Below are 27,250 nucleotides of genomic sequence, written 5' to 3' on the forward strand. Positions count from 1 at the left end.
GCTCACCAGAGCACCCCACCCGCCTCCGCGAGCGAAGGAAGGAAACAAGGAGCCAGCAAGGACGCCCAGGCCTCCAGGCGCTCGGGGCAGCCATGAACCCCTCCTGCTCTCACTGCAGAGAGCGGGCACGCCAAGGCTCCCGCCTGCCCCTGGACGGCCGGTGCTGTGGCACCGGGGTGCAGTCGCAGCGCCCACCTGAGGGGTCCGTCCTGTGCCGCCGGCGCTCCTTCCTCACGTACACGGGGGGCAGCTTAGACTCCGGGATGGGCGTGGTCTCGTACATGAGACACATGACGGAGTCTATGTAGATGTCGTTGTCGTCCTGGGGTGGCGTGGGCGGGGTCCAGAGCTGCACGGAGAAGGCAGAGGCCTGAGCTGTGCGCCTCGTGGGGGGCAGCCGGCACCACGGGGGACGAGGACCACTAGGCTGACACTCACCGGCATGAGCTCCGTCTGCCCGTCTGCACCTTCACAGACGTATTCCTGAGAGGGACAGAGGGAGGCTTTCACTGGACAGCCGGCCCGCTCCACACCGCAGGCTGCCTTCGCAGCTCCTCCCACCGAGGGCGAGGGACCCCCCGCCCCACCCCACCGGGCGGGGAAAGGCCGAGTGGAGCTGAAACGCGGTGCAGCGGCTCTCTGCCGCGGCTCCCTGTGGGGACCTGTGACGGGCGCGCACCGCGCTGTAGGCGTCCTCCCTGGTGTAGGTGAGCAGCTGCTCCTGCTCCAGGTCCCGCAGCGCCCTGGCCTCCTGCTCCCGCAGCGCCCGCAGGTTCCGGGCCTCCCAGGCGCTCACTGCGGTCAGCACCGCGTCCTGCCGGGAGACACGGGCCCGGACACGGCGCTCGGCACCATCCCCACCGGGCGCACGTCTACCCCATCCCCGTGTCTCACTCAGGCAGGGGACCCTCCTGCCCCTGTCACAGCTCCCTCTGAGCTGTGCCTACTCGTTTTCCAGAACTTCTCCCCTGCCCATCACGGGGCCTCTGTCAAGAACCACGAGGCTTTGGAAGCCCTGAAACCGCCCGTGCAGGCTGCCCCGAGACTTTGCTGTAGGTGAGCTCCGGCACCTGGGGCTGGGGGCTGGCCCTCAGACACCAGACGGGCTGCACCCCTCCAGAGTTGATGCTGCAGAGGCCAAGCTACCCTGGCCGCCGGCAGGAAGGTGGCCTCACCTCACTGGTCCTCTCCTTTCCGTGGTCAATGGCAGTATGGAATAATTCCAGGTAGTTCAAAGCGTATTTTTCAATTGGGGTAAGCTGTTTCAAAATACAAGTTTTGGATACAGTTAACTACAGGTTAACAAGGGTTAAAAGTCTCTTACAAACCCCACCTACAGTTCAATCAAAAAAGAGGTTGCTCTTGGCCAAAGTAAATAAGAGATGACTCATGAAAGGAACGAGTTTTTAAAACACAGACTGGGAGGAAAAACTGGGGGGACAGACAGGAAAAGGCGCCCACCTGCTCCATGAAGTCAGCCAGCTCCTCCAGCTGCGAGGGCTCCGGGCCCCGGGGGCTGGCGGGGCCTGGGGACGCCGGCGTCTCCCCCGCAGGCTCCTGCGCACCCCCCTCCAGGCACTCGATGCTCCTCAGGGCCTGCGGAGCAATGGGCTCGGGCTGGGTGCTCTGACAGGCTTTTCACCTGTAAGTCCAGGGGTTCTGACAGAGCCGCGCCCTGCAAAGCCGGCCGGCCACACACCCCGGCGCCGAGCCCCTGGGGCCACACACACGTTCCTCAGGGGCCTCTCCCAGGTGGACCGGGGCCGCGAGGGGACAGAGTGGACGCGAGACTCGGCACCAGGCTGGACGAGGAGGAACCACAAGCACGCAGGCCAACACACGTGATAAAGCCCTTGGACCCACCGCAGAGCAGGACGGGAGCCTGGTCTCACAGCCACGCCCGTCGTGCCTCTGGGTCCTGACCGGGGACTAGCTCTTCCGGGTGTGACACACGGGCCCACCCACAGCGTCAGCCGCAGGCGACCACCCAGCATCAAAGCTGCTGAAACCAAGCCCACAGAAAACGGGACAGAGAGACAGGCACGTCACCATAGTTCAGAAAATGCAGATCAAAGGACACACCACCGTGTGCCTGTCCCGACAGCCGGGGGCACACGCCCGACAGTGTGGCGGAGGCGGGACACACTCCTGCGTTGGGACGGCCACACCCTTTGTTTAGAGGGTGTCAACTGGGACACAGAGCAACCTCCTTCCAGGGCAAAACCTGCCGAGTTTAAAACACAGCACCGCTCCACACCGTGCAAACACACCATTTCCAGGCAAACCGCACGGGCGACGGTGAGGAATAAAACAGAGACACAGAGGAGGAAACGGAGGGGAACGTGGCCTGGACCCAGGGTGAGAGCCTCTCACGCAGAACGCGAGAGTGCCGACCACGTGGCGGAGATGCCCGCCGCGGCCCAGAGTTTCTCCTTGGTGAAAGACAGCACGAAAAGGCAAACCTTCACCTGGGGCGAGATTTCACACAGATCCGAGAAAGGCCTTGCATCCGGGACACAGAGAGACACACCGGCTGAAAACCAGGGCCGGGGCACGGGCAGGACGGGGCGCGCACTCGCCGACCCGGACCTCGTGCAGAAGAAAGCACAGCCCAGAAACGAGTCCCCGCCCCTCCTGCGCTCTCAGCAGGGCGGGCGGCACAACAAGCCCGGAAACTGGCAGCACCTGTGCAGGGACACCTCTCAGCGAGGACCTGGGGCCTCGCCGGGGACCCTGGGCTGAGACGCACTGAGTCCACCGACAGCAGAGCGGCCACAGGAGCACGGCTACGGCGAGAACGAGAGTCGCTGCGCAGGACAGGAGCCCAGCACGGCTGAGTGGGGTCAGGGTCCCGGGAGCCCAGCCCCTGGGAACCCTCCCAGTACACCCTCCAGGGTCAGCTGTCGTGCGAACGCTGATCGAGGACCTGCTGCGGGAGAGACACAGCTGCGCCAGCGCCCAGCGCACTGGAAGTAAAAGAAGCCTTGCACAACCACAGGGCTGACGGCAAACTGGCCGCCCCCCTGGGCTGGTGGAATTGTGGGGGGGCACTGCCCTGATTCTCACCTGCACCCACAAAGCCTACGGACTCCAACTTCAAAAGCCCCTCTGTCCTCAGCTGTCCCACCTGCCTGCCGCCTCCAGCGGTGTCGACGCTCCCGGCCTCTGACCTGGTCCCACAGAGCCAGGCGACCGTTTGGAACCACAGGTTCCAACACCTCATCTCCGCCCTGCCCCCTCCAGGGCCCCAATGAACCCCTGCTGTGTACGCACTGAGGCAGGCCCAGCCGAGCTGTCCCTCTCCCCAACCAGAACTTGCCTTACCCGACGCGCATGCTGTCCTGCTGTCTCCCCTAGGGGAGCACAGGCTCAGGAGCCCAAGATCTGCCCCCTGTCCAGTGCCAGGTCCCTCCGCCCACGACAGCACCTGACGCGGCAACACCTCCCGCCAGTGCGTCTACAGAGTCTGCTTCGAGGACACCACCGCTCTCATGCACACACGTGTGCACATGCCTGTACCCTGGTGCCTCACGCGCCTCCGGGGCACTGTGACGTGCAGCAGAGGTCACAGTTACCTCCAGAAGGGTCTGTCCCCATCCTGTCCTTCCTTACCACTGGGTCTGCGCCCCCGACGTGGGGAGCGCTGAGACGCTGCCAGGGGGAGGGACGGGACCCACAGGACGCTCCCGAAGGAGACGCCAGGTGGCCACCTGAAGGTCTGTGCAGACTGATCGGTCACCGTAAATTCTTGAAGCTTTTACCACACCCCTTGACTGCTTCTCAACTACGGAGCAGCTAATATTTAAAAATGGAAGACGAGAAGCGAATCCTCCTCACCACAGGCCCAGCCGCCAGGAGGATGGGGTGGAGTGGGCGCAAGTCCTCAGGGGAAGGACAGGGAGGAGCCAGCAGGGACTACGAGTGCGGGGGGGGGGGGGCCATCTGTGCCCACCTCTATGAAGGGCCGTGCGATTCTGGGTGCGATGGTTTCCGACACCGAAGGCTCCTGGGAGAGGACGACGAACTCCTCGGCTTTCACTGGGAAGCCGGCATCGTCCAGGGGGGCGTACACCTCAAACAGCTCCTGGATGGTGCGCTACACACAGAGACACGGGGGGCTGTCCAGAAGCACAGGCACGGCCTCACGCCTGGCCTGCGCGCAAGGGCTCAGCGCCCAGGAAGCGTCAGACGACTCCTCACCGAGAGCCACGAAGGCCACACACTTCCATCGCCACACAGAAAGCCCCCTGCAGGCGCAGCCCCAGAGGGTACCTGTGTCAGAAACGCCATGGAGTAGTCGTTCCCCTGAGCAGCTACTTCCCGGATCAGGTCTTTGGTTCCGTTCTTCAGAAGCTTCTCTTCGATGGAGTTGCCGCTCACCAGCCTGCACACCAGACAGGACACGCTCGCAGACGGCGGAGCCGCCAGGGGCGCAGGGCTCCGCAGGCAGCACGGTGCGGCGCGGAGCCCAGCCGGCTGCTCGCCCCTCCTGGGCGGGCACTGCAAGGCCTCTGAAGCGCAGTCCACGGTGCCCACACCACATGTGGCAGGTCCCCAGGGCTCCTTCGGCCTGCCGTCCGGCCCTGCCCCCCCCGGCCCTCCCCACCTCCAGCTGCCGTCCTCAGCAGCGGTGAAGCCGGCAGCACCCCCGTGGCCACACCTGTACACATGCACGTCCTTGCGCCTCCCGATCCGGTCGCACCACTGCTGGGCCTGGGCGTCCAGCACGGGGTTCAGGTCGTGGTCATAGAGAACCACTGCATCAGCCTCCACCAGGCTCACGCTAGGGGCGCGGCTCCGCGTGGAGAGGAGGGCGCAGAACACCCGCCGGTCCCCGTTGAAGCTCCTCATCAGCCCCTGCGGTGACGGGCCTTGGTCAGGACCGCCAGTGCCCCTGGTCAAAAGGCGGTCCCCGCAACTGTCGGAATCACGTTCCCACATACAAGTCGCACCCCATTCTGGACTCTGATGCTGACTTTTTAGTGCACTTGCACCCTCGCTCACGTCCCCACACACAACTGAAACCAGGCGAGTCCTCACACAAGGAGGCCGTCGGGTTCCGGGACGTGCACTGTCAGCTCAGTTCGTAGGCCCCCCAAGAAAGCAGTGTCTTCTGGGGGAGGGAATCTGTGCTTTTTCATGTCCCCCCGGGCAATGCCAGGGCACTTTACAGCAAAAGCCCCTGGAGTAAGGCTGAGGGAGCAGGGACACGAGCCAGGAGAGGCCCCCGTGCCCTCTCAGGCCCAGCAGCCGGGACGGCTCACTGCGCACATCTCCTCCGCCACCCACGCAGCCCCAGGTCAGACCATAACAGGCAGCCGACCCTCCACAGGCACGGTGTCCGCTGAGAAGGAGGCAGCTGGGTTTCCTGTCTCACCACGGCCAGCCCTGTCCTGCAGTAAGTGTACGCCAGCACTTTTGATTCTGCGACCCTGGGTCACCTGTGCATGTCTTAAGTGAAATGACTTATGAAAAAGAAGTATCAGCCCTTCTGGTGTGGCTCAGTGGATTGAGTGAGGGCCTGTGAAGCAAAGGGTGGCCGGTTTGATTTGCAGTCAGCGCACATGTCTGGGTTGTGGGCGGGTCCCCAGTAGAGGCGCACGTGAGAGGCAACCACACATTGCCGTTTCTCTCCCTCTCTTTTCCCTTCCCTTCCCCTCTCTCTAACAATGAGTAAGTAAAATCTCAAAAAAAGAAGTATCGAAGGACGAAGACTCACGCACTTGAGTTCAAAGACACAGAGGCATCTGCTCCCCCTTCCGTTCAGAAGGGCTGTGACCACACTGGACCCACACAGTGCTGAAGGTCAGGTCAGACTCCGGTGAGTGAGGCAGACGGTCCCCTTACCTGGCGCTGTTCGCTATTGGCGTTTTCATCGATCCGTATGTAGGTGAGATAATGGAAGTTCAAGAACATCTCTAAAATGTCTAACATGAGAACCATCTGGGACAGAATCAGCACCCGACGTCCTTCCGACTTCAGCTTCTGCAGCAAGATTGCTAAGGCTTCCAGCTTGCCTGCGGAGGGACAGCACCATGCGTCTCACCGCCCAGAGTGGCGGGCGCGGCGAGGGAGCGTGCGCCCAGGCCTCCCCTCATACCTGAGTCGCACTGGACCAGCCGCAGCTCAGGGAACCGCAGGGAGCGCAGCGCCGTCGCCTGCTGCAACTGCTGGGCGTAGGGCGCCGCCTGCTCCCGCAGACGGTGCCTGAGGATCCTCATTCTGTGGCTGTAGAGGGAGGGCGGCCGCGCCACCCATAGAGACGGGGGCGCGGCCACCACTGGCGGGATCACGCACGCCACCCTGAGAAGCAGAAGGCAGGCTGGTCACACGCAGCACCGTGGTGTCTGCACCTTGGTGTCTGCCCTGTGGAGCCCCTTAGACAGTAAGAGTCACTGGGGGGGACGAGCCTGTTGGCTCCCCCTCCCTGTCACAGCAGCCATGGGAGCAGGCTGCGACCGTCCCGGCCCACCAGGGCTGCCAGGGCAGACACACCGGCTTTGGCACGGGCGCTCACGGCCCACTCCCTGTGAAGGACGAGTCTCCTGGTGGGAGTTCTGGGACCGGGTGCCCCGTCTCCTGGCCAGTCTGGGGGAAGAGTATGGAACCAGAGCTGCTGATGTTACTGTGCCATAGGAGGGGAGGTGGCCTGGGAGGGAGGACCCGCGTCACGGCCTCCGAACGGCCACCTGCACCGGAAAAGCCCTGGAAGTCGGCCCAGGCTGGGTTCTCGTGACTGGCCACCGATGGCACGCATCAGCCCAACACCGGGGAACGGAACCCAAGAACTAAACAAACGGAGAGACGCTCCGTGTTCGCAGAGAGACAGACAGACTGGATGTTGTCTGGCGCCAGCGCCTCCCAACTCGGTGCAGACGCTCGGCACAACCCAAACTCCCAGCAGCCGTTTCGTGGGCACTGACAAGCTGATTCCAACGTTCACTTCGAGGCAAAAGGTGCAGGACAGCCACACGCACTGCAGAAGAGCAGAGTCTGAGGACCAGGAAGACACAGCGACCGAGACAGCGGCACTGAGGGAGACGAGCAGACCCGAGGAACAGAGCGGAGAGCAGGGAACCGGACCTGGCCAACGACAGTCGACGGACCTTCGGCAGAGGCACAGAAATGAGGCTCCAACAGAGAAAGGGCCTTTCCAACAAACGGTGTTAGAACTGCACACGCAAAGCACGAACCCACACGCAGACCCCGCACCGTCACGGGTATCAACTCCAATGGATCACAGACCTCAACGCAAACTGTGCAAGGGTGGAACCACTAGAAGATAACACTCAGGAAACCTGAATAACCCTGGGTCTGGAAGCAACTTTTTAGATACAACGCCAAAGACATAGTCCGTGAAAGAAAGAATTGATAAGCTGGACATGATTAAAATTAAGAGCTTCTGTTTTGCAGATTGCTGTCAAGAGAATGAGAATATAAGCCACAGACAGAGGCAAAATATTTGCCAGGGAACACCTGATAAAGGACTGTTGTTCCAAATGTGCGGAGAACCCACGAGACTCGACAATAAGAGAACCTAATTAAAAAACGGGCCAAAGACCTTGACGGGCCGCCCACCAAAGGTGATGTGCAGACGCAAAGGTGCCCCCCTCACGTCACTAGGAAGCACAACACAGGACAAGGAGACGCCAGCGCTGGTCACGCCCAGCCTCCCTCTGGGAGGACTGCTGGAGGACACAGGTGGCCTTGTCTCGCACAAACCCAAATGCACAGTCTCACCGCACGGTCCGGCACGGAGCGGGAGACTCCCGCCCACACAAACACCCGCGCACACGTCTGCAGCAGCCCTGGGCCCGATCACCAGAACCTGGGGCCAGCCAGGCGCCCGTCAGCAGGCAGAGAGCAGGGGAGCTGCGGCCCGCCCAGACTGCAGTGTCCTTCGGCCAACAAGGAATGGGCTATTAAGGCACAAGAAGATGAGAGGGAACCTCAACTGCACATCACTCAGGGAAAGGAGCCCACCTGAAGGGCTACATGCTGTGTGACTCCCACTGTGTGACACATTCTAGAAAAGGCAAAACGGTGGAAAGGGCAAGGAGCAGGGGTTGCCAGGGGTCAGGGAGGAAGGGACGAATAGGTGAGCACGGAGGCTCACCTGTCGATAACATCCTGGAGGGACTCTTGACGTTGAGTCAGCGTCAAAATCAGGTCCTTCTGACTCTCTGAGGGGGACGTGCAGCTGCTCGCTGGCCTGGCCGCCTTCCCATACCTGCTCCCCGGAGCTCTGAGCCCCGGGACCTGGTCTCTGCAGGCCAGGGAGCAGACCCCCAGCAGGTCTGCACCGTAGACGGGTGCCCGGAAGCAGCGCCGCTCATTGACAGAGTAAATCTGGTCCAGCCGCTCTTTCAAAAGTCGGGTCTTTTCCTCCTGTATCAAACAGTGATGAAAATGGCCAATGAGAAACGACAGGCCCGTTGGCCACCTGCTGGGGTCCTGAGGGTCCCTGGGCAGGTCCCACCGGGCAGAGCGCACTCCCAGGTAGGGCCTGCTCCACAAGACGGGCAGGGAGCAGTGAGAAAGCAGGTGAAGTTTCTCGAGACAGTGTTTCATATGCCTTTTAGATATAACGCCAAAGACATAGCCCGTGAAGGAAAGAACTGATAAGCTGGACTTCATTAAAATGAAGAACTTCTTAATTTCTGAAGGTGGGCAGAAGAATATAAAAATCGGTGAAAAGCCCAGCTGCGTTTCATTCGGAAAGTACTTTTAAGGGACTAGTTGGAGAACACGTCCCAGTGGCCCATGACGTGGACGGCAGTGTGGGGTGGGGTGGGCGGAGGGCAAAGGGGGAAGCCGGGGACAACTGTACCAGTGACGACACACAGTGACTACAAAGGGGGAAGTGCTCCTGAACTTGCGGCCTGCGCAAACGCCCACTGAGGCACACAGGAGCGGCCAGAGCGGCGGGAGCACCGTCAGCGCTGCCCGTACCTGGGTCGGCCCTCCGAGGGGCGAGGCTGGTTTGGAGGCCATCCCGGGTTCTCCCACAGCCAGCGGGTTGACTGCCACTCGACCAGGCACACTGACTGCAAATCAGAAATCACAGTTGCCAACACGGCTTCGGCCCTCAGGCGCCCCACAGACGCGCCCCTCCACGGCGGGCGCTCGGGCTCAGCACCACTGCCCACTGGTGCAGGTCCAGACTGGCGCGCTCAAGCCCGACCGGTCAGAACCAGCACCCCTGCTCTCTGGCCACTCCGAGCCAAGGCACCAGTTTGCCTCTTCCCTTTGGCGAGAGACCATGTGCACCAGACTCAGGGCCCCAAGGGCCAGGAGTCAGCACTGCCCTCCAGGGCAGCACAGGGTCGCCGGGGGAGCAGCCAGGGCCATGCTGCCCGACAGACCTGTGCTCACGGAGGCGTCTGAGGCTGGAAGGCCCAGCGGAGGGGGGCCGGGGGGCCTTCCCTCCTGGAGGGCGTGCGAAACCGGAGAACACGGGCCCCCCCAAGCTCCCGTGCCTCCTCCCACTCGGGGGAGGCCAGGAAGGCCATCGTTAAATGTACTGTGGGAGACTGGCCAGCTCCTCGGTCAAGGAAACGGTCCTAGAATGTGAGCCTGCACCGTGAACCGCTGGCTCCTGGCCCCACACAGCTTCTCTGCACGGCCTGCCCTGCGTTCCGCACGCCAGCCTGGCACTGGGAAGGCCCGTGTTGCAGAGACTCTGCAGACAGGCCCCCTGGGGTCCCCGCACAGCCACGTCAGTCGCAGCCAGTCCTCTGGGTTATTTCTTTGGAGCCGGCAAGCAGTGACACACTGTCTGCCTTTCCTAGAATGCCACACAGTCGGACTCTCACTCACTCCGCTCTGCACAACAGGAGGGCGGCAGTGCTGAGGCTGGAGTGGGGCCAGGGAGCAGGCCGCGAGGCAGCATGGGCCAGGCCAGAGGGAGGAGGGCTACACCCTGCCTCGCTGCCTTCAGGCTCCGAGGCCCCGCAGTCGGAAACCACCCCGCCACCCGGTTACCTTCTAGGCAAAGAGAGCCGGGAGGCAGCACTGCAGCCGGTCTCCTTCCTGCTCGGGGTACTCTACCTGGCGGGGTCACGGGGGCAGGGCCCGGGCCCCCGGCCGGGGGCTTGCTGCCCAGGGCGCTCAGGGCGCCTGCCTGGGACACGGTCTGCATCACCACAGGGCCCGGTGGGCGCAGGTAGGGCTGCCCGGGTGCGGACACGATCTGGAGGACGCTGCCTGCAAGCACACGCGCACCAGGGGCTGCTCAGGGCTGTGCCCGCGGGACATGAGCTCCAACGAGCAGCAACAGACGAGGCGCCCCAACGAAAATCCAAAGCCAACTCTACCCCCAACATGGCAAAGCTCAGTTACTTGGAGGAAAACGAAAACACTGTTCACGGTGGATGTGAACTCTAAGGAACAATGTCATTTTTCTTAAATGTCCAAATAAAGCTCATCTCTTCCTAGACTCCTGATGTCTGTCAGTGCAACGGGAACCCCCTCAGGCTCTGTCATGTCTGTTTGAGGCCTGAGTCACAGGTAGAAGGTCCCAGCTCCCAGATCCGCCCATCAGCTGGATAAAGAAATATCTAAAATCTTGGATTTTAGCCCAAATGCTGCAGCTCTGCTGGAGGAGCTGACCACTTTGACCTCTGGTGTGGGGGCTTCTCTCCACCTGTCTGGCTCTGGAGGAGGCCCTCACATGCTCCAGAAGCTGGAGTGGACCAGGCGCGGCAACCCAGGCCTCACTCCTTCCACCAGAGGCCTGGGGGGACCCGGCATTACACCCACGGCACAGACCCTCTGCGGGGGCTTCCTGGGCCTGCCCGCTGCTAATGGTGACCCCGTGGTGACCTTCTACCCTGATCAGCGCCGTGAACAGCTTGCCCCATGAACACTGCTGGGAGTGGGGCCCAGGGGCTGCTGCTGACGCCACCCTTGAACCCAAGCCTGAAACAGCTGAAACGGACAGGTAAGTGGGCTGTGGCCATGTGGTCACCTGGGACTAGTTTGAGCAGCCACACAAACTGCACCCCCCTTTCTTCAAAAAGCAGCCACTCCGTGGACACGATGCCCTTGGCCATGGACCTGGAGGCGCCGGTCTAGAGTCGCCTGAGTGTGTGTAAGACCACAGTTTCTCCCACGTAAACTGCCTGTCTGCTGGGGTTTTAGGACCAGTCACCTCACAGTAAAGTTAGAAAGTAGCAAATGTTTCTGTTTTTATTTTGAGAACAGGGGACTTCTGTCAAAGGGCAGGGCTTTGGACACGACTTCGGCTTCGTGAGGAGGGGCACGTTGAGGAGGGGCAGTCGGGTGACACGCACACGGCCCCTGGCCCTCCCAGCACCCTCAGCCGTGGTACCCTCTGAGGTCGAGTTCGCTGTGGCGTTTACGGGGAGGCACCTGGGCTGAAAGTCACTGAGGAAAGGACGAGCTGGCAGCTGCCCGCCGTCTCCAGAGACGGAAGAGCCTCTAGTGCGGCTCTCGCGGGGACGGGGCTCAGGCTCCCTCTCACCTTGCAGCTGCAGGGGCTGGCCGGCCGTGAGCTGCCGCAGCTGGCTGTGGGACAGGGTGAACTTGTTTCCCTGGAACTGCAGCGTCACTGGAGTTTCCGGCTGGGCAACTCGACTCGGTGGTCCTGCGAGTGAAGCCAGCTGCGCGATTTTGACCACCTCCCCGCCTGCGGGGACACAGAGGAAGGGAACACTCCTGTGGAAAGTGTGCGACTGTGCTGCTGACAGCCGTCTGTCACACGGAACGACCGTGGCAACTGAGCAGTCAGAAGAACACGGGTTACGTACCGCTGACGCTTTCAGAAAGTAACTATTGTAATAGGAAAGAAAAAGTTAAAGTCAGGTTTTAGTGGTTAACTTCTACACTGTAACTGACAAGAGATTTTAGACATCGGACTGCAGTACAACTAACCGAACTGTGAGGGACACGCCCTCTGCTCTCCAACCAGCACGTGAGCAGCGGACGTCGGGGACAGGCCCTGGACACCCTCGAGTCAGCCTCTGCTCCAGAGAGCCCCCCGGAGTGTCCCGCACCCAGGCTGGCCCACAGGGTGAGCAGATCTGCCAGGCCAGGGGTCCAGGGCAGAGCCGAACAGCCCCGCACCCCCTGCCTTCTCAACGCTGGAGTCCGTAACTGCGGCCCCCGAACGTGGCTCTGAGACGGGAGGACTCACGGCGTGGGAACCAGACCGCAGGACCCCGTCTGCGGCTCCCTGTCAGGAAGTGCGAGCCTCCGTGTTGCTCGGAGCCTGTTTCTGAGAACCAGACTCAGCTCGTGTGCATCTCAAAACACCGTGTTTGCGAAGGACTAAAGACGTTTTACCTGATGGCTGGTATGTGAGCCTGAACACTCAGGAAAACCCATGTGAGAATTATTAGTGACGAGATACAGGACACAGTAAGCAAAAGACAAGAAAAACATCCAGGTCTCTGTGCACAGAAACCGTGAACAAGGGCAGAAGGAGAAAGAGACGGAAGGTCTGCGCGCAAAGAGCCCCCGCCAGCCCTCGCGGTCTGCGCAGCGGCGAGGCCACCGGACTGCGGCGCCCCAGCTGCCCGAGCTGCAGGCACAGCTCCCGGGGCACGGCCACGGAGGCCCGCTCCAGGCAGCGCGTCCGGCAGGCAGTGCCCCGGCAGCGACTGCCCGTGGGCGGAGGGTGAGAGCCCAGGTGGCCGGCGGGAGCCCTCGGGACCCCGCGCCTCTCTCACCCGCTCCCCAGGCCTCCACACAGTCTGTCACATCACAAATGTGTGCGTGAGGCAGCACCTGAGACACAGTGCAGCCCGTGCCATCACTGGGGCACTTTCCACAGCAGAACCGACTGGGTCCAAGTGAGGTTTGGAAATATGCTAATCACACTGGTCACAACAAGAAGTTCTGTTGAAACAGTCAATGAGCTTGTGAGGTTTCAGTCATTGACTTATTATGAAACGTCCCCACTGAGCAGTAATTTATCCCAGATTTAAGTTCGGTAACAATGAGAGGCACAAAGGAAGTCAGTTTTCAAAACTAAATGCTCATCCCACGGCTGGCAAAGAAGTGCCCCGTCCTCACCGTGCCCACCTGCTCCCCAAGTGGCCGAGGCACTGCTGGCCCGAAGCCTGGCTGACAGGAAGGGAGGCGCAGTCATGAGCACACAGCGCGGAGCATGAGCGCAGAGGAAGCAGAACTGACGCACAGGGTCAGGAGAAAGGACAGAGAAAGGATGGGCCCTGGGCATGGGCCTTGGAGACTGGAGGCCAGAAAGGACAGCATGGCAAAGACAGCACCTGGCATAGGGGACAGGAGTGGACAGCAGGCCCTTGACACCACGGGCCTAAAACACAGCTTCCTGGGGGAGGAAGGGGCAGAACCGCCAGGACAGGCGGGGCCACTTACTAGGCAGGCGCGCCTGGGCCTGCGAGGTGAGCAGCAGCCCCTGAGGCAGCGTGCTCTGCCCGGCCGGGTGCGGGGGGGCCTGGGGCTGGGGCTGGGGCGGGCCCGGGGCGGAGGCCTGGGCCGTGGTCTGAGCCCGCAGTTTCGCAGGATGGGCTGGGCTAGGAGCTGCGCTGCAGGTCGAGGCGGCCTGGGGTCTCGGAGCGCCGGTGGGAGCCTGAGAGGTCTGCAACGGGGCTGCTGCCGCTGCAATCAACAAGGGCGGTTTGCGCAGAGCTGTTAGAAGTTCTCAATCAGTGCAGTTTCTAAACCCGAACTTTAAAGAAATAAAACAAACATTTCACACTGTCTCTCAGGTGAGAAGCTCCACCAAGGGGCAGGAGGCCGGCGGGGTCTCCGATGTGAGACGGGCACCACTTTTCACCATCAGTCGCCTGTCCTCACGTGGAGTCCGCAGACCGTGCGGTGCGTTCCCACGGCCAGCGGGCGTTAGATGTCCACTGTGTGAACTGCAGCGTCCACCAGAGCCCATCCTGACCACACGCCAGGCGCACACAAGCCTGCACGCGGCTGTGCCAGGAGCACTTGCACCGGGTGGTTCTGGACGGCCACCCGCTGCCAGGCACGTGGCCCCAAGGACGCACTGACCGGTGGCAGCACTCCCTGCCACCTCGCTGCCACTGCGCCCCGCCCTCCTCTTCCACAGTGACTCGGGGACGGTGAAGCAGGGCACGGCACGGGACGGCAGCCTCATCCAGAGCTCCGCAACCAAGCCCCACGCGTGAACACGCCCCCCCAGAAGCACCCACACTGCCGCTCCAAGCATGACCCCCTCAGAGTGCAACGTCTTGTGTAGAAGCCCAATTTAAAGAAGTTTTGAAAAGCCTCACGCTTGTCCGAGGACTGCACGTGCCTCCTGGGAGGAGCCAGAGCGAGACCCCACGTCAGAAGTTGGGGGAGCCCCTCTGAGGTGCGAGCACAGCCCCCTGCAAGACGTACCTTTGGAGTCCGGGTTTGCAGAGAATGTGGCAACCGGTGGTCGTCCTCGAACGTGGCCCTGTGGAGTGGCAGTGGCCGCGGCAGAGGTGGCTGTCCGGGGTGGGTGTGTGCTGGGGAAGGCCACTGTGCGGCCCTCTGGCTTCTGGCCATACTGCACAGGCTGAAACAACCTACACGCGTGCGTGGGCATGAAGACACAGCGTCACTGTGGAGCAGGCCCGGGCTCCTCCTCCTGGTCCTGGTTAGGGGGGCAGGGCCCCTGGGTGGTGCTGGAGACTCGCGGTCCCTAAAAGTGGCACCCCGTGCCTGTGTGGTGGGGCGTGACTCCCACTCGGCCGAGCCTCCGTCAGTGTGGCCTGGGGAACAGCATCTGACACAGCGTCCACCGGCAAGAGGAAGGGGTGGAAGGTCAACGGCACCATCCGGTGACAAGGCAGCACAGGTGACAGGCAGGTCACAGAGCCTCTCCCACCACGCAGGGCTACCCCGTAGGCGCACACCCTGCCACAGCGGCCGGGGTGGGGTTCTGTCTGTGCGGCCTGCGCTCACGGGGAAACCGAGCTGCAGGACGTGCACCCAAACGGCCCTGCAGACGGGGACGGGCAGGAGCGGCCGGCTGAAGGCACAGTTGCCGCGGCTGTGTGTGTCCGGGGGCTGTGGGCCCCGCCAATGCAGGGCGGGGCGCAGGTCCCCAGGGACCGCGTGTGAGGAGGAGGCAACAGGAGGGGCTGCCAGTCAGCAGAAAGGGTCCCGTGTCTCTGAAACCCTCCCTTTCCCTCTTCTCCCTCGTGTGCCCCAGCCTAAGCCTCCACCTGTCTCCAGCCGCTGGGTCAGCCTCTCCTAAGCCACTCGGGTTGTGCCTGCGTCACAGGACATCGCCTGCCACGTTGCAGCCTCGTGTCACCGCAGGTGTTCCTTCTGCAGAGTCAGGGTGCAGCCCTCTGCCCGCCTCAGGCCTGGCACTGCCCCACGGCGCCCACTCTGCCCTCGCCCTGAGGACATCCGGCTGTGACGGCTACCTGACCACCTGTCCCCAGCACCTCCCCGTGCAGAGCCTCCCCAACCCCAATGCTTCTCAAAGACAGTGAAGGCCACTCCTCAGGTGGGCGAGTGCAAAGGGCCCGCACTTCCGCTTACACAGGGCGTCTGGGCGGCTGCAGAAGCAGCTCACCAGCAGTGACGGGCCCTTCTCCCCGTGGCCCGGAGCCAGCGTCCCCAGGGAAACACCAGTCTGCTCCCAGGCCTCCCCCATGTCCCACAGAGCCCACCCCGCAGGGGCTCGCTCATCCACCGGGCCCGGGCCTCTGCCAGACTAGGCTGCTGGCGACACTCCCCCGCTCTCACCTGCTGGGCTTCAGCCGGACAGGGGGCGGCCTGCCCGGTGGGGGCGGTGCCGTGAAGAGCTCCTCGACGAGTTTCCGGGTCACCTTTTTCTTGCACAGCCATTCAGCCTCGTGGCGAGTCATTTTATTTTCTAAGCCAGCAAGGTCAAATATCGAAAGATCGGTTTCCTAAGCAAAAGAAGAAAATGAAGAGCTACGTGAGGCAGCAGGAAAAGCCTGTGACTAAGAACCAAAGAGGCTTACAGACAGGAAGACCAGGCTGTGTGCTGAGCAGTGCTCTCGAAGCCCTCCCCTCCCCTCCGCTCTGGGGCTCAGCATGCCTCGGTCTCCCCAACTCTGAGACACAACGATGGCACTCGGTCACCCTGAGTGGCTGTGGAAGTAGAGGAGACAGCACCCCGGGACCAACGGGACCGAGTTGGGAAAGGGTGGTCTGGGAGGGGTGGGGACTCCAGGCTTTGCCGGGGGAAGGCACCAGGAGACCCTGGGGAGACTCGAGAGCTGGTGCAGACATGTAGAACGTTGCTTGCCCAGCATCAGCAGCAGGGCCCTGGGGACGCTCCTTCCTGGGGGAGCACGCACGGCTTGCAAACCCAGCTGGGGACCCGAGAACCACCCGCCTGGGCTCCTCTCAGCTTTATCAACAAAAGCACCAGTTCACCCCACAGGGTAGCGGGGTGGGCAGGGACACAGGGACCCAGGGACCGGGCCACCTCCAGCCTGCGCACACTGGCAGGAGGGAGAAGGTGCAGCTGGTGTTCATCAGTCAGCACCCGGCCCACACTTCCAGCCCCAACACGCTCCTGAGGAAAACCCACCCGTGTCCACGAGAAACCACCAGACAGTGCCCACGGCAGCATGACAGCAGGCAACACCTGGAAGCGACCTAAGTGTCCAGCTGGCGAATGGACAAACTACGTGGGGGTGTGCCTGCGGGGGAGCCACACATCTTCAGAGAGAGGAAGGCCCACCGTGACGTGACAGACCCTGGGGTGCTCCCGCTGAGGGTCAAGTGCGCACCCTGCTGGCTGCGCCTGCACGGACCTGCGGCCTGCATGGGGCAGGGGGTCCGCGGAGGGGTCTGAGGGGAGAAGCCGCAGGGGGTGCAGAGGTGACGGCCAGCACGCATGCCCGTGCCCTGGGGGGCGCTGTGCTCTCAGGTGCAGGGGACGGCTGCACAGCCCTGGGAGTGCGGGGAGGTGGGCACAGTGCACACACAGGAGGCTGCGTCAGGGTGAGGGGTGACCTCAGACACCGCGTGACACGCAAAGCAGCTGGGAAGGGCGGCACCCCCTAGGCTACGCTGGGGGCAGCAGTCGGATGCACCTGTGCTGTCCACGGCTGCCACCCTGCAACCCGCGGAGGACCGTGTCCCTGTCTGAGCAGTGACCGCAGCGGTGGCAGCAGCAGGCTGGCCCACTCACAGTGTACCTGCTGCCCGTGGGCCCTCAGACCACTGCACACTCACGGGTCACACCTCAAAGTCCCCTGGGCAGGGGACGGGGCACCAAGGCTGCAAAGTCCCTGGCCTGTCCCCAACCTGAGCCCACAGCAGCTCAGTCCAGGCACCAAGCAGGCTCCCAGGTCCCAGGCCCTGGAGCCTGTGCCCGAAGCATGGCCCGTGTGCCAAGCAGGCCTCAGCACAGCTGCGACCCAGTTCTCTGTCACATGTGTACGGCACCGTTCCGCAGAGTCCAAACGCACATGCCGTGCGAGGAAAGCTGGCCCCAGGGTCAGTGCCAGACGTGGGCGCTGTGTCAGAGGGAAGCACGGCACAAGGGCTGCTCAGCGCTGCCTGGCGTCAGGACCTCCGGACGGCTGGAACGGCTGCACGCGAAGCTGCCCTCCCGGGCGCCCCTTACCTTCCAGGCGTCCCTGTCGAGTGCCTTCAGGACGAGGGAAGCCAAGCGGAGCTGCAGCGGCCCAGCGGAGAATGAGGACTGCGGGAGCCGGGGCTCCACCAGCCCGGGGTGGTTGCAGATGCGCTGTAGCCTCAGCAGGATGCTCAGCACGTCCACGAAGCGCCCGCCCTTCAGCGCCTCCTGGGTCCTGCCTCGGGAGACACAGACGTTCAGCATCTGCTCTGCGTGTCATCTGCTCTGCATGCCGCACAGACGCTGCCATGTGTGTCACCATGGGACACAGATGGTGGGGCACCCGGGCTGTGGAGGGAGGTGCAGTGGAGGGTGGCTGCTCTGCCACCAGCGGGGCTGTCTCCGTGGATGAAATGCGGAGGGTGTGGGACTGTGGGCGGGTCGTGTGGGAAAGCGTCGGAATGGTGTCTGCGTGGAGAACACCATCGTAAACAGCCTTGCTATTGGTTCACAGTGTCTGGAAATTTTAGGATGGAGTGTAAGCGTGTATTGTTGTTGGTGTGTATTCTGAGACAGTCCTTCCCCTGACAGCATTTCTCAGGGACAGACATCCCTCCTGAGCCTTGTAGACACCCCCCCGGCGTGCATGCCACACGCCTGAACTGCAGCTCCCGCCCGGTGGCCTGGGATCCTCGGGCTTCCTCACCGTCCCCACGAGACAGGACAGAGAGCCAGAGAGCCAGGGATGAGGGTCACCGGTGGGCACAGCTCTCTAGGCCCCCACTCAGATTGGAAGGGGACTTTTTAAAAAACCCTCATCCAAGGACGTGCTCATTGATCTCAGAGAGACAGACAGAAAGAAACATTGATCAGTTGCCTTCCATATGTGTCCTGGCCGGGGACTGAACTTGCAACCTGAGCATGTGCTCTGACTGGGGACCAAACCCACAACCTTTTGGTGTCCAGGTCAACACCCCAACTGACAGAGCCACCTGACGAGGGCGAAGGGGACACTGCACACAGGGCAGTGATGTGTGGCAGCCCAGCTGTGACGAGTGCTCTGACGCTGTGGCAGCATCTGACAGCTCAGGACAAGGGCCCCTGGCTCGGAAGGGGAAGAGCACCCAGGGGCAGGGGTGAGCGCACCCCACAGAGTGTCCCCTCATCTCTGCCTGGCAGGGGGAACAAGGCGCCCCACCCACAGGCCTGTGGGAGGGGGAGGGGCCACCCTGAAGGGACAGGCTGGTCTGCAGGCTCAGGAGCAGTGGCAACAGCGCAGAGGGCAGAGAGGAGCAGTGACAGAGGAGAGGCAGGTTTCGGACAGGGGCCGGCGGATGGCAGGACAGCCCAGGACAGAAGCACGGTCCCAGACTCAGGGGCCCCTCCTGCAGGCACACAGGGAGTCCCAGAGCCAACAAGCGGGTGGCACCACCACCCCAAGTGTGCAGCGGCCCCATGCCCCAGCGCACCCCGGGGAGTGAGGGCCTGGCACCCTGATACCAGTCCTAAGCCCTGCATGAGCTGCTGTTCTCACCACCGAAACGACCCCTCACCAAGTGACGTTAGGACCCACTGAACTATGTGGCCGATGCCCAACTTTAATCTCTGCTCACACACCGGGGGGGGTGTCTACAAGGCTCAGGAGAGACGTCTGTCCCTGAGAAATGCTGTCAGGGGAAGGACTGTCTCAGAATACACACCAACAACAATACACGCTTACACTCCATCCTAAAATTTCCAGACACTGTGAACCAATAGCAAGGCTGTTTACGATGGTGTTCTCCACGCAGACACCATTCCGACGCTTTCCCACACGACCTGCCCACAGTCCCACACCCTCCGCATTTCATCCACGGAGACAGCCCCGCTGGTGGCAGAGCAGCCGCCCTCCACTGCACCTCCCTCCACAGCCCGGGTGCCCCACCATCTGTGTCCCATGGTGACTTGCACCTGCCACCTCGGGGCGGCACACCAGGTCGCCCTTTCTTCCCACAAGTAGCAAACACGTGAGCCAGGTGAGCAGCCCGGGGCACCTGGCAGAAATGCAGGAGTCTGTTCTAGAAGGCCGCCGAGGCCAACTTCACGCTAGACGGGTGGGTCTGCACTGACCTTCCTCAGCCGCCTGACACACAGTGGCTGGTGTTACTGAGTGCAAATGCACGGACCTAACACCTGCAAGGCTTTCACTCCGAGCTTGTGTTTTTATTTAATTCAAACTCGGGAAAATGAAGGGTGTGGTAGAAAGAGCCCAGTGACTGTGGAGGAAGAGCAGAGCGAGAAGCAAGGGCCCCGCACTCCCAGGCGCAGCAGCAGGCGGCACACGGCAGCCCCCCGACACGGATGCTGCCTGCGCCCTCATCGGTGGCTTCACGTGGCTGCAGTTTCAGCTACTTGCAGTCCAAAAACATCACCTGGAAAGCTCCAGAAACAACCAGTTACAGGTGTTCAACTGGGCGCTCCTCTAGACAGCATGAGGAGCTCCCTCCTGGTGGGGGCGTCAGCCACCCGTGTCTGTGAGGGTCGCCCACTGTGGACGCTCCCTGCCTGCCGGTCACTGAGAAGAGCCGAGGACTGCCTTGGCACCGAAGCACTGTGCTCCCGTGACCCCTCTGTTCCTTCCAACGGCCCCTAAGAGAAAGGGTAGTGATGGTGGCCGCGAGGACAGGCCGAAAGAAGCCAGAAGCACTTCCTGTAGTGGAGAGGTAGAAGTTCTTGGTTTAATAAGGAAAGGAAAACGTGGCGTGCCGAGGTCCCTGAGAGCCACAGTCAGAACAACCTCCGTGGCGCCGTGAGAAGGCCTGCTGTGTACAGACTGGCAGACACAGGGCCCGGCGCCGTTTCGGGCACCCGCTGGGGGACCTGGACAGACCCTCTGTGGGGAAGGGGGTCGTGCAGCCATTCTGTGGCATGGCCAGCCTGAAGTCCTATGTCTGTGGGTCTCCTGCACCTGTCTGACCTGCACTACTGCCAGAGGACGCTGTGGTAACAGAGGTGGGAACGGCGCACCTGCCACACCTGGGTGGGCCAGGTGCAGAGCCACCGGGGAGGGCCCGGTGCAGGGCGGCGCGCTCACCCGGGCTGCAGGATGACGTCCTCGTACAGGGCCTTCTGTCGGCTGGACAGGCGGCACTTCAGGACGTGCTCGTACTTCCTCGTCAGCTGCTTCTCCACGTCTCTCTTGGTCCTCCTCAGGATAAACGGCTGTGTCACCTGGACAGAGCACACGACCCATTGCTTTCTCTCCGGGAATGACATCACCACACCCTCCGTGAGCCCCTGCACCTCCAGGTGGGGGCCACCTCGTGGCCCACTGGGGCCCCATGCACGGAGCCGCACGTACCCTGTGCAAGCGTATGACCACCTTGTGGTAGTAGTCCTGGTTCTCCTCGTTCGGGGCCTTCAGCGGGAGGTGCAGGTAGGGCCGGGAGAGGCCTGGCACGAGGAAGTGCACCACGGTCCACAGCTCCAGGAAGGTGTTGTGCAGGGGCGCGTCGATCAGGAGCAGGCGCTGCTGGCTGCGCACAAACCAGAGACCGCGTCTGAAGCCCCAGTGTGCAAAGCTGCATCGGAAGTACTTAAGGGGCTTGGCAATTTTATGGGCAACTCTGCGTCCGGGGGCTTTAAAAACATGGGCTGAACTAAATGAACACTCTGAGGGTGTACTCAGCGGGACGCACTGTGACCAAGGACACAGGCAACGCCATGTATGCCTGCAAATGAACCTGCCCTCAACAACCCGGAACCCAATGAGTGGCCAGCAGTCAGACCTCTGCAGGGTGAACACGGCTTCCCAGTGCCGCTCGCTCAGGCCCTTCACACGCTGCATCTCATCGATGACCAGGCACCGCCAGCGCAACCGCGTGAAGGCCGCGTAGCCCCGGAAGAACTGCTTGTAGGACGTGATGCAGACATGGAAGCTGTTGGGCTCCGTCCATCCCTGGGGAACACGAAACCAGGCCCCGCCTGTCTCCCTGCCCCTGCCTCTCAGGCAGTGACCAGGGCCCACTGTCTGCGTTCACCTGTCCCCACCCACGGTCACCTCCCTCGCTCTTCTTGATCACTTGCTATTTCTGCACAGAAAAGGGCCGAGAGTGTGTTCTCATGACCCTTTCCTCCGGGGACCTAGAGCACTTGTGTGGATGGGTTCAGTGGCCGCTCAGGCACGAGCAGCTGTCTGCGGAAAACAGAGAGACAGGGAGTGTCGTGCAGGGCGGCCAGCTGCCCGGGGCTCGACCCGGGCGAGGCGGAGCACGCGGGAGGCGCGGGTCTGCGCTGCACTGACTGCGTCACAGCCTCCCAACAGGAACGAGTGACCAGAGACAGTGAAAAAGCGTATCTCAGGGCATCGCTTCGTCACGAAACGCTACTCAGTGCAACGGCCTACGGGTGAGCCAGAGTTCATCTTCGCTGGAAGATGTGGTCTGTAAAACCCTTTTACTGTGAATCTCACGGCAGAAACTACTGGGCAGAGAACAGGAGAGTCCAAAGGCTCCCGGAAGCGCACTCCATGTGGCAAATGTGCCTCACACACCCTGCAGGGCCACCCTGGCACTCGGGCAGTACCCGGTCTCTCGTTTATGCCTGAGAGCCAGGAGGCCTCAGGAAGAAGGGCCAGGGCCCCCCAGAGCCTGCTCCAGCTCTGAAGGGAACACTCATCTTCTGGGAAGTGACAGAAGGCCACGTGCACCTGTGGCTCTGCTGGCGGGTGTGCAGGGCTGCGGATCTATAACAACCTGAAGTCCTGGCATCTCACAGTGAACACACCGATAAGCACGTCTTGCCATTTTGAAATCTGTCTCCTACAGAAATTAAGATGGTTTCCTGCCCAGTTTTGTTTCACGTTCAAAATCAAATACCTGTCTCTTTGCTCTGAGCTCTCTGTGGCTGCCCACGTACAGGAGGGTTCTGAGCCCAGGACACCAGCGCTTCAGCTCCAGCTCCCACTTGAGGACGTTGCAGCTTCTCACAACGACCAGGTGAGGGCCCCAATTGCCTGTGGATGGAGGGAGGGGCAGCACCTGCTCTTCAACTGCACCGTCTGCTGAGTCCAGGTACCAGTGAGGTGTCACATGCGGACATCCCCACGCAGGACCAAAGGAGCTGCCCAGCAGGGCGCGCAGGCACCTGGCCCACCCCGGCCCTGGGTATCGGATGGCCCCGCCCCGTTCCCAGGTCTGGCTGCCCCAGGAGGGAAGTCTGACTCTTAGGAGGCACTCAGCAAAGAGAGGTTGGATGAGCAATAGCTGACTAACGGAAGTATTTGCTCAGAAACACGGCAGACCCCTGTGAGATGGGGAGGAACCCCCGTCTACAAAGAATAATACTCAGAAGGAGCAGCCGCGGCCTCAGGGCCCGGGGCACACCCTGTGGTGCCAAGCTGGCTCTCGTGCGGCTCCCGACCTCTAGCCAATGCACCCAAACCACCCCAAAATGTCCGATTTCAATTCATTCTTCCAAGAAATTGGGGTTTCTCAATTACTGGGTTGGCCCAAAAGTCCATTTAGTTTTTTCTATAAGAGACAGTTTTCCTCTTCCCCGGCAACTTGACTGACTGGGTACTTTGAGCCTGTCAGCCGTCTCCCTCCTGCCTGGGCTGGTGCTGACGGGGCTCAATTACTGTCTGGATTTGGATCGCTGTCACCTTCAGCTGGTCTGCTCGGCCATGGAGAGGCACCCAGCGAGAGCGCTCCGGCCTGAAACTCCACAGACACTCGTGACACGCTGGCTTGCTCACTGCACCTTCTCCTCACATGGCACAATTTTTTTGCATTTGTTGCATTTTTGCCTTTCTTGAAAAAATAAATCTTAATATGCCAAAAAGGTTGCTTATTTTCTTCCATCTTCACTATTAAAATGACTATAAAAACATTCACCCATTTTGATAACTTTTTTAAAAAATGCATGCTGATACGACAGCTGTCACAATACAATCCAACAAAACTGTTTCAAATGAACTGAAAGAACTAAGTGCTACCAGAACCAGCGTACAGGAAAGAGCCAGACAAACTTGCTGGCCAACCCGACAGAGTAACACACACACAACAGAGCTCCACTTGTGTGCCGGGCAGAAAGCACAGAGTGAGAAAGAAGATGGGAATGACAGGCCCGGAGACAGCGCCTGCAGCCCACACCTCGATGGCCATCGCTGCTCGGCACCATGTCACCGCCCACACGAGAAGGGCCCACCGAGGAGCAGGACGAGCCAGCCTGGGGAAGCCGCAGCCCTGGGGCAGGGGCGTTGGGGAAGCGGCTGCAGATGCAGAGGCTGGAGGGGCGGCGCGCGCCCGGTCACAGCGAGGGGTGCCTTCCCACCAGCCCGGGGCGGCACCCGTGGCGCTGGCTCACACCCGCCTACTCTGCCATCCACACGCTGATGAGCAGCAGGACTCGGGAAGTCACGGAGCCTCAGTCGCGGCCAAGCGGCCGGGCGGGCTCCCGTCTAGTGTGACTGGGAGAGGGTCTCTTGCTCGTTCGTGCAACCTGCCCCCTTGGGTCCTGAGGCTCAGCCTGGAGCAAAGGGACAGGGAGGACAGGCCAGACTCCGGCCTGTGCTGCGGTCTCAGGAACACGTGCTGCTCCAACAAGCACTCACCTTCGTTACACGCGAGGTGGGCAAAAAAGGCGATAACCTGCACGGTTTTCCCCAGCCCGGCCTCATCTGCCAGGATGCCATTGAGACTCTTCCGGTAGAGCTTGGCCAGCCAGTCCAGGCCGATTTTCTGGTAGTCCCTGAGTGTGCCGTACAGCAGGGATGGGACCCCCGACTTCACCTGCAGTGACAGACGGGCCAGTGAGTGTGTCTCAAAGTGACCCCAGGGCATCTTGTGCAAAGTCAGGTCCAGTCAGCCACACGAGGGGCTACTAAGAAGCCACGGAGAAGGGCTCCGGGGAACGGGAAAGCAGAGCCCGACGCTGCTGCCCGGCAGCCTGGAGGCAGGAAGCACCCCCGCCCCGGCCCAGCCCGCAGCAGGGCGCCTCACCGCGGTGCTGATCCGCGCGCTGCCCTTGGGCAGGATGGCCTCTGCGGCAGCGGTCACTTCCGCGATGTCCTTCGTGTGAGGTTTCCCGACACTCATTCTCTCTGCGGCTTTGAACTGGTCCATGATGAACAGCGAGTCGATGAGAACCACGTCCTTGCGGCCCTCCTGGTCAGCTGGGCCGTCTTCCACGTCTGTGAACAGTGGAGAAACAGGACTTGCAGCCGCTTTCACAGTTTTGTGAGCACACTTCACATTTTTTTTTAAAAAAGAGAGTAAACCAATAGAATCAAAATACGTCAAATACAAAATTCAACGCCAACTTTTTTAATTTAATCTGCTTCGTATACCCAACAACACTCTCTGGATAAATGGGTACAAACTCTCACGAAACATTCAACCCTGGGAGCACTCTGAAAAGTCCTCGGGTCAACCTGGAAAGCGTCTCTGTGCCAATCAGGAGCTGGTGTTACCAACAGATTTACGGGCTCCTAAGGGTTTCGTGACCACCCTTCCACCACCAAGAAGGGACAAACTAGAAGCAGCCTCAAGTCCAGGCAAGTAAGGGGCCACCAGCTCCTCCCCCTAGTCCTTTTGCAACCAGGGTCCTGAGAGCCCCCCACCGCCCCACTCACAGGCAGCACATCTAACAGTCAACAGGCAGAGAGGCACCAAGGAGAGAAGAGTCTGGGTGCAGCCTGTGTGTCAGGAATGTCTAATAAAAGTAAAACTCCTTAGAACTGGTGTGTTCAACAAACAACACAGCCTGAGGTAACAGGATGAAAATCTAGGTCCATAAAATGATGGCGTTTCTAAGTCTGGAGAAAAATCAACTGTTCACAACATGATCAAGTGTTCTGGGGATTATGCCAACCTTATGAACAGAAACAGAAAGCACAGAATTTAACAAAGCGCTGTTCGATATGATGTTATGCATTAAACACATCCCCAACTTTCCCTTTCCTCAGACGGAAAGAGAGGGAGGTGCTCACACTCTGTTTGAACCCCCCTCTGGGAGCGCGTTGTTTTAAAGCCGAGCCCCCGGGCCTGGCCGGGCGGCCTGGGTGGACAGAGCGCTGTCCTGATGAGCCCGGTCGCAGGGCACGCAGAAGAGCCGACCAGTGAATGTGCAGAGGAACCACAAGTCAGTGTTTCTCTCTCTGGCTCTTTCTAAAATCAATCAAGCAATCAACTAATCGATAGAAAGAAGAAAGCGGAACCCTCTGAAGACACTAGAACAGACCTTCTTCCTCACTCGTCTCCTCAATGTCAGGTTGAGGCTGGGGCCACTGGAAATTCGGCAGAAAGGCACCTTCGTACAACTTCATCAAATCAATGAGGGGTAACTCGGCTGGAAAAAATGCAGGAAGAAAGGCGGTTACTTCACCACAGTGCTGCCAGCTGGCTGGAGCGCCTCTGGGGGTCACGTGGTGCAAATTTGTCCCCAGTCACATGAGCAGCCCCCTGCCCACCTCGGCGCTGTGGGGGAACCACAGCAGCCTCTCCACGCACAAGGCTGAGGGGCAGCGGCGTCGCCACCCGGGCACCACTGTGGCCGCTGAGGGGCTTTAGAATGTCGCTGACCTCCGACTTCCCAGCCCCACGAGTGTGCCCTGGGGTAACCGACGCTAGACCCAGACTCGTGTCTACACACTGCACACGCAGCCCCACTCACACCTGTGTGCTACCTGTCACTGAAGCCCGTGGTCCGACACCACGCAGCACAGTGTTACACCCCAGAGAGGCGTCAGCACAGGCACCCACGACACACCCAACCCCAACCGACACCCCAGGCGTCATCTGCTCCCAACCAAACGGCCGCCAGCCTGGGCTGAGAAGCTGCGGAAGTGCAGTGGGGGGTGGACGCAGTGGCGGGCACCTGTGGGGCCACCACAAGGCTCTTCCCACCTGGTGGAGTGTCCGATTGCTTTGGGGCAAAATGCTGGGAACTGTGCACGGGCCTCTAGGCAGGTGGGGGGGGGGACCCACAGGGAGAACGTGAAAATGGTGACGCAACGAGGTGACGCGGTCGGGGTCGGGTGATGCGCTGAGTGTACCGGGACCACCCTCAGCCCACGGAAGCGAGTTCAGACGTAATAAGGGAGAAAATACTTCCATCAGAACATTAAAGACTTGAATCTAACTTAAAAAAAAAAACGCACATCATCTGCCTGAAGAAAGTGCTCCGAGGTCCCCGAGGGGCACGAGGACACCTGAGCGGGCATCCCACAGGTGGTGGCAGCTGCCCCAAGGCCACTGCCCACCCTGGTAATGGCCCGTGCGGTCCCCTCCCACACAGGCCAGGGCTGGTCTGGGTGACAGCCAGGGGGCATGAACTGAGAAGGAGGGGCTCGCTCTGGGCGGACCGGCCATCAGGCCGCCTGGACACGAGGGCCCTCGGGCCCGGCAGCTGGGGGCAGCCACACAGGCAGAGGCTGAGGACACGGATCTAAAGCCCCAGGCCAGGCTGCTGCATGTCCCTGATCCATGGGGGGTGCCATGCTGCAGCAGTTACCATGGCAACGCTCACTGTGGTCAGACAGTCCTACAAGAACACAAACAGGCGACTCCACGGCTGGGGGATGACGGGCAGCGTGGGGTGTGCACTGAGTACGGGACTCCCACCTCAAGGTGTGCCTGTCCACTGACAGTGGCCCTTCTGAGTTGAAAACAAGCTCCCCTGTCCCCAGCACCTTGGCCCACATGTCACTGCTAGCAGCGTCACAAGGCGCAGGGCTACAAAGGGAAAACTGTGTCT

At 61.3% G+C, this 27,250-nt stretch overlaps 1 protein-coding gene and 1 non-coding gene across 20 annotated transcripts in view; both read right to left on the reverse strand.

Annotated features, from left to right (window-relative positions):
- Positions 1 to 27,250, reverse strand: part of EP400 (E1A binding protein p400) — an 80,608-nt gene that overhangs the window by 21,519 nt on the left and 31,839 nt on the right. For 9 of the 19 annotated variants that reach the window (XM_037160959.2, XM_037160958.2, XM_037160950.2 and 6 more), the window contains 25 exons: positions 25,736 to 25,843; positions 24,496 to 24,686; positions 24,108 to 24,285; positions 22,372 to 22,508; positions 21,283 to 21,452; positions 20,856 to 21,030; positions 20,589 to 20,725; positions 17,564 to 17,750; positions 15,703 to 15,869; positions 14,359 to 14,528; positions 13,363 to 13,635; positions 11,486 to 11,650; positions 9,985 to 10,206; positions 8,953 to 9,047; positions 8,117 to 8,388; positions 6,101 to 6,303; positions 5,848 to 6,017; positions 4,661 to 4,857; positions 4,273 to 4,384; positions 3,953 to 4,096; positions 1,462 to 1,596; positions 1,176 to 1,259; positions 680 to 814; positions 439 to 483; positions 196 to 349 (listed from right to left, as the gene is read on the reverse strand). In XM_037160959.2, the coding sequence (XP_037016854.2) occupies positions 196 to 349; positions 439 to 483; positions 680 to 814; positions 1,176 to 1,259; positions 1,462 to 1,596; positions 3,953 to 4,096; positions 4,273 to 4,384; positions 4,661 to 4,857; positions 5,848 to 6,017; positions 6,101 to 6,303; positions 8,117 to 8,388; positions 8,953 to 9,047; positions 9,985 to 10,206; positions 11,486 to 11,650; positions 13,363 to 13,635; positions 14,359 to 14,528; positions 15,703 to 15,869; positions 17,564 to 17,750; positions 20,589 to 20,725; positions 20,856 to 21,030; positions 21,283 to 21,452; positions 22,372 to 22,508; positions 24,108 to 24,285; positions 24,496 to 24,686; positions 25,736 to 25,843 (4,026 nt within the window). The remainder of the gene's footprint in view (positions 1 to 195; positions 350 to 438; positions 484 to 679; positions 815 to 1,175; positions 1,260 to 1,461; positions 1,597 to 3,952; positions 4,097 to 4,272; positions 4,385 to 4,660; positions 4,858 to 5,847; positions 6,018 to 6,100; positions 6,304 to 8,116; positions 8,389 to 8,952; positions 9,048 to 9,984; positions 10,207 to 11,485; positions 11,651 to 13,362; positions 13,636 to 14,358; positions 14,529 to 15,702; positions 15,870 to 17,563; positions 17,751 to 20,588; positions 20,726 to 20,855; positions 21,031 to 21,282; positions 21,453 to 22,371; positions 22,509 to 24,107; positions 24,286 to 24,495; positions 24,687 to 25,735; positions 25,844 to 27,250) is intronic. The other 10 variants (XM_037160961.2, XM_037160965.2, XM_037160960.2 and 7 more) reach the window with 6 other exon arrangements.
- On the reverse strand, positions 5,071 to 5,202 carry LOC119060842 (small nucleolar RNA SNORA49). Its single transcript, XR_005084673.1, has one exon. It is a non-coding gene; the product is annotated as a small nucleolar RNA SNORA49 (small nucleolar RNA).

Source organism: Artibeus jamaicensis, unplaced genomic scaffold (assembly GCF_021234435.1).
Source record: "Artibeus jamaicensis isolate MK-2021 breed Jamaican fruit bat unplaced genomic scaffold, CSHL_Jam_final contig_525, whole genome shotgun sequence".
In the NCBI taxonomy this organism is placed as follows: domain Eukaryota; kingdom Metazoa; phylum Chordata; class Mammalia; order Chiroptera; family Phyllostomidae; genus Artibeus; species Artibeus jamaicensis.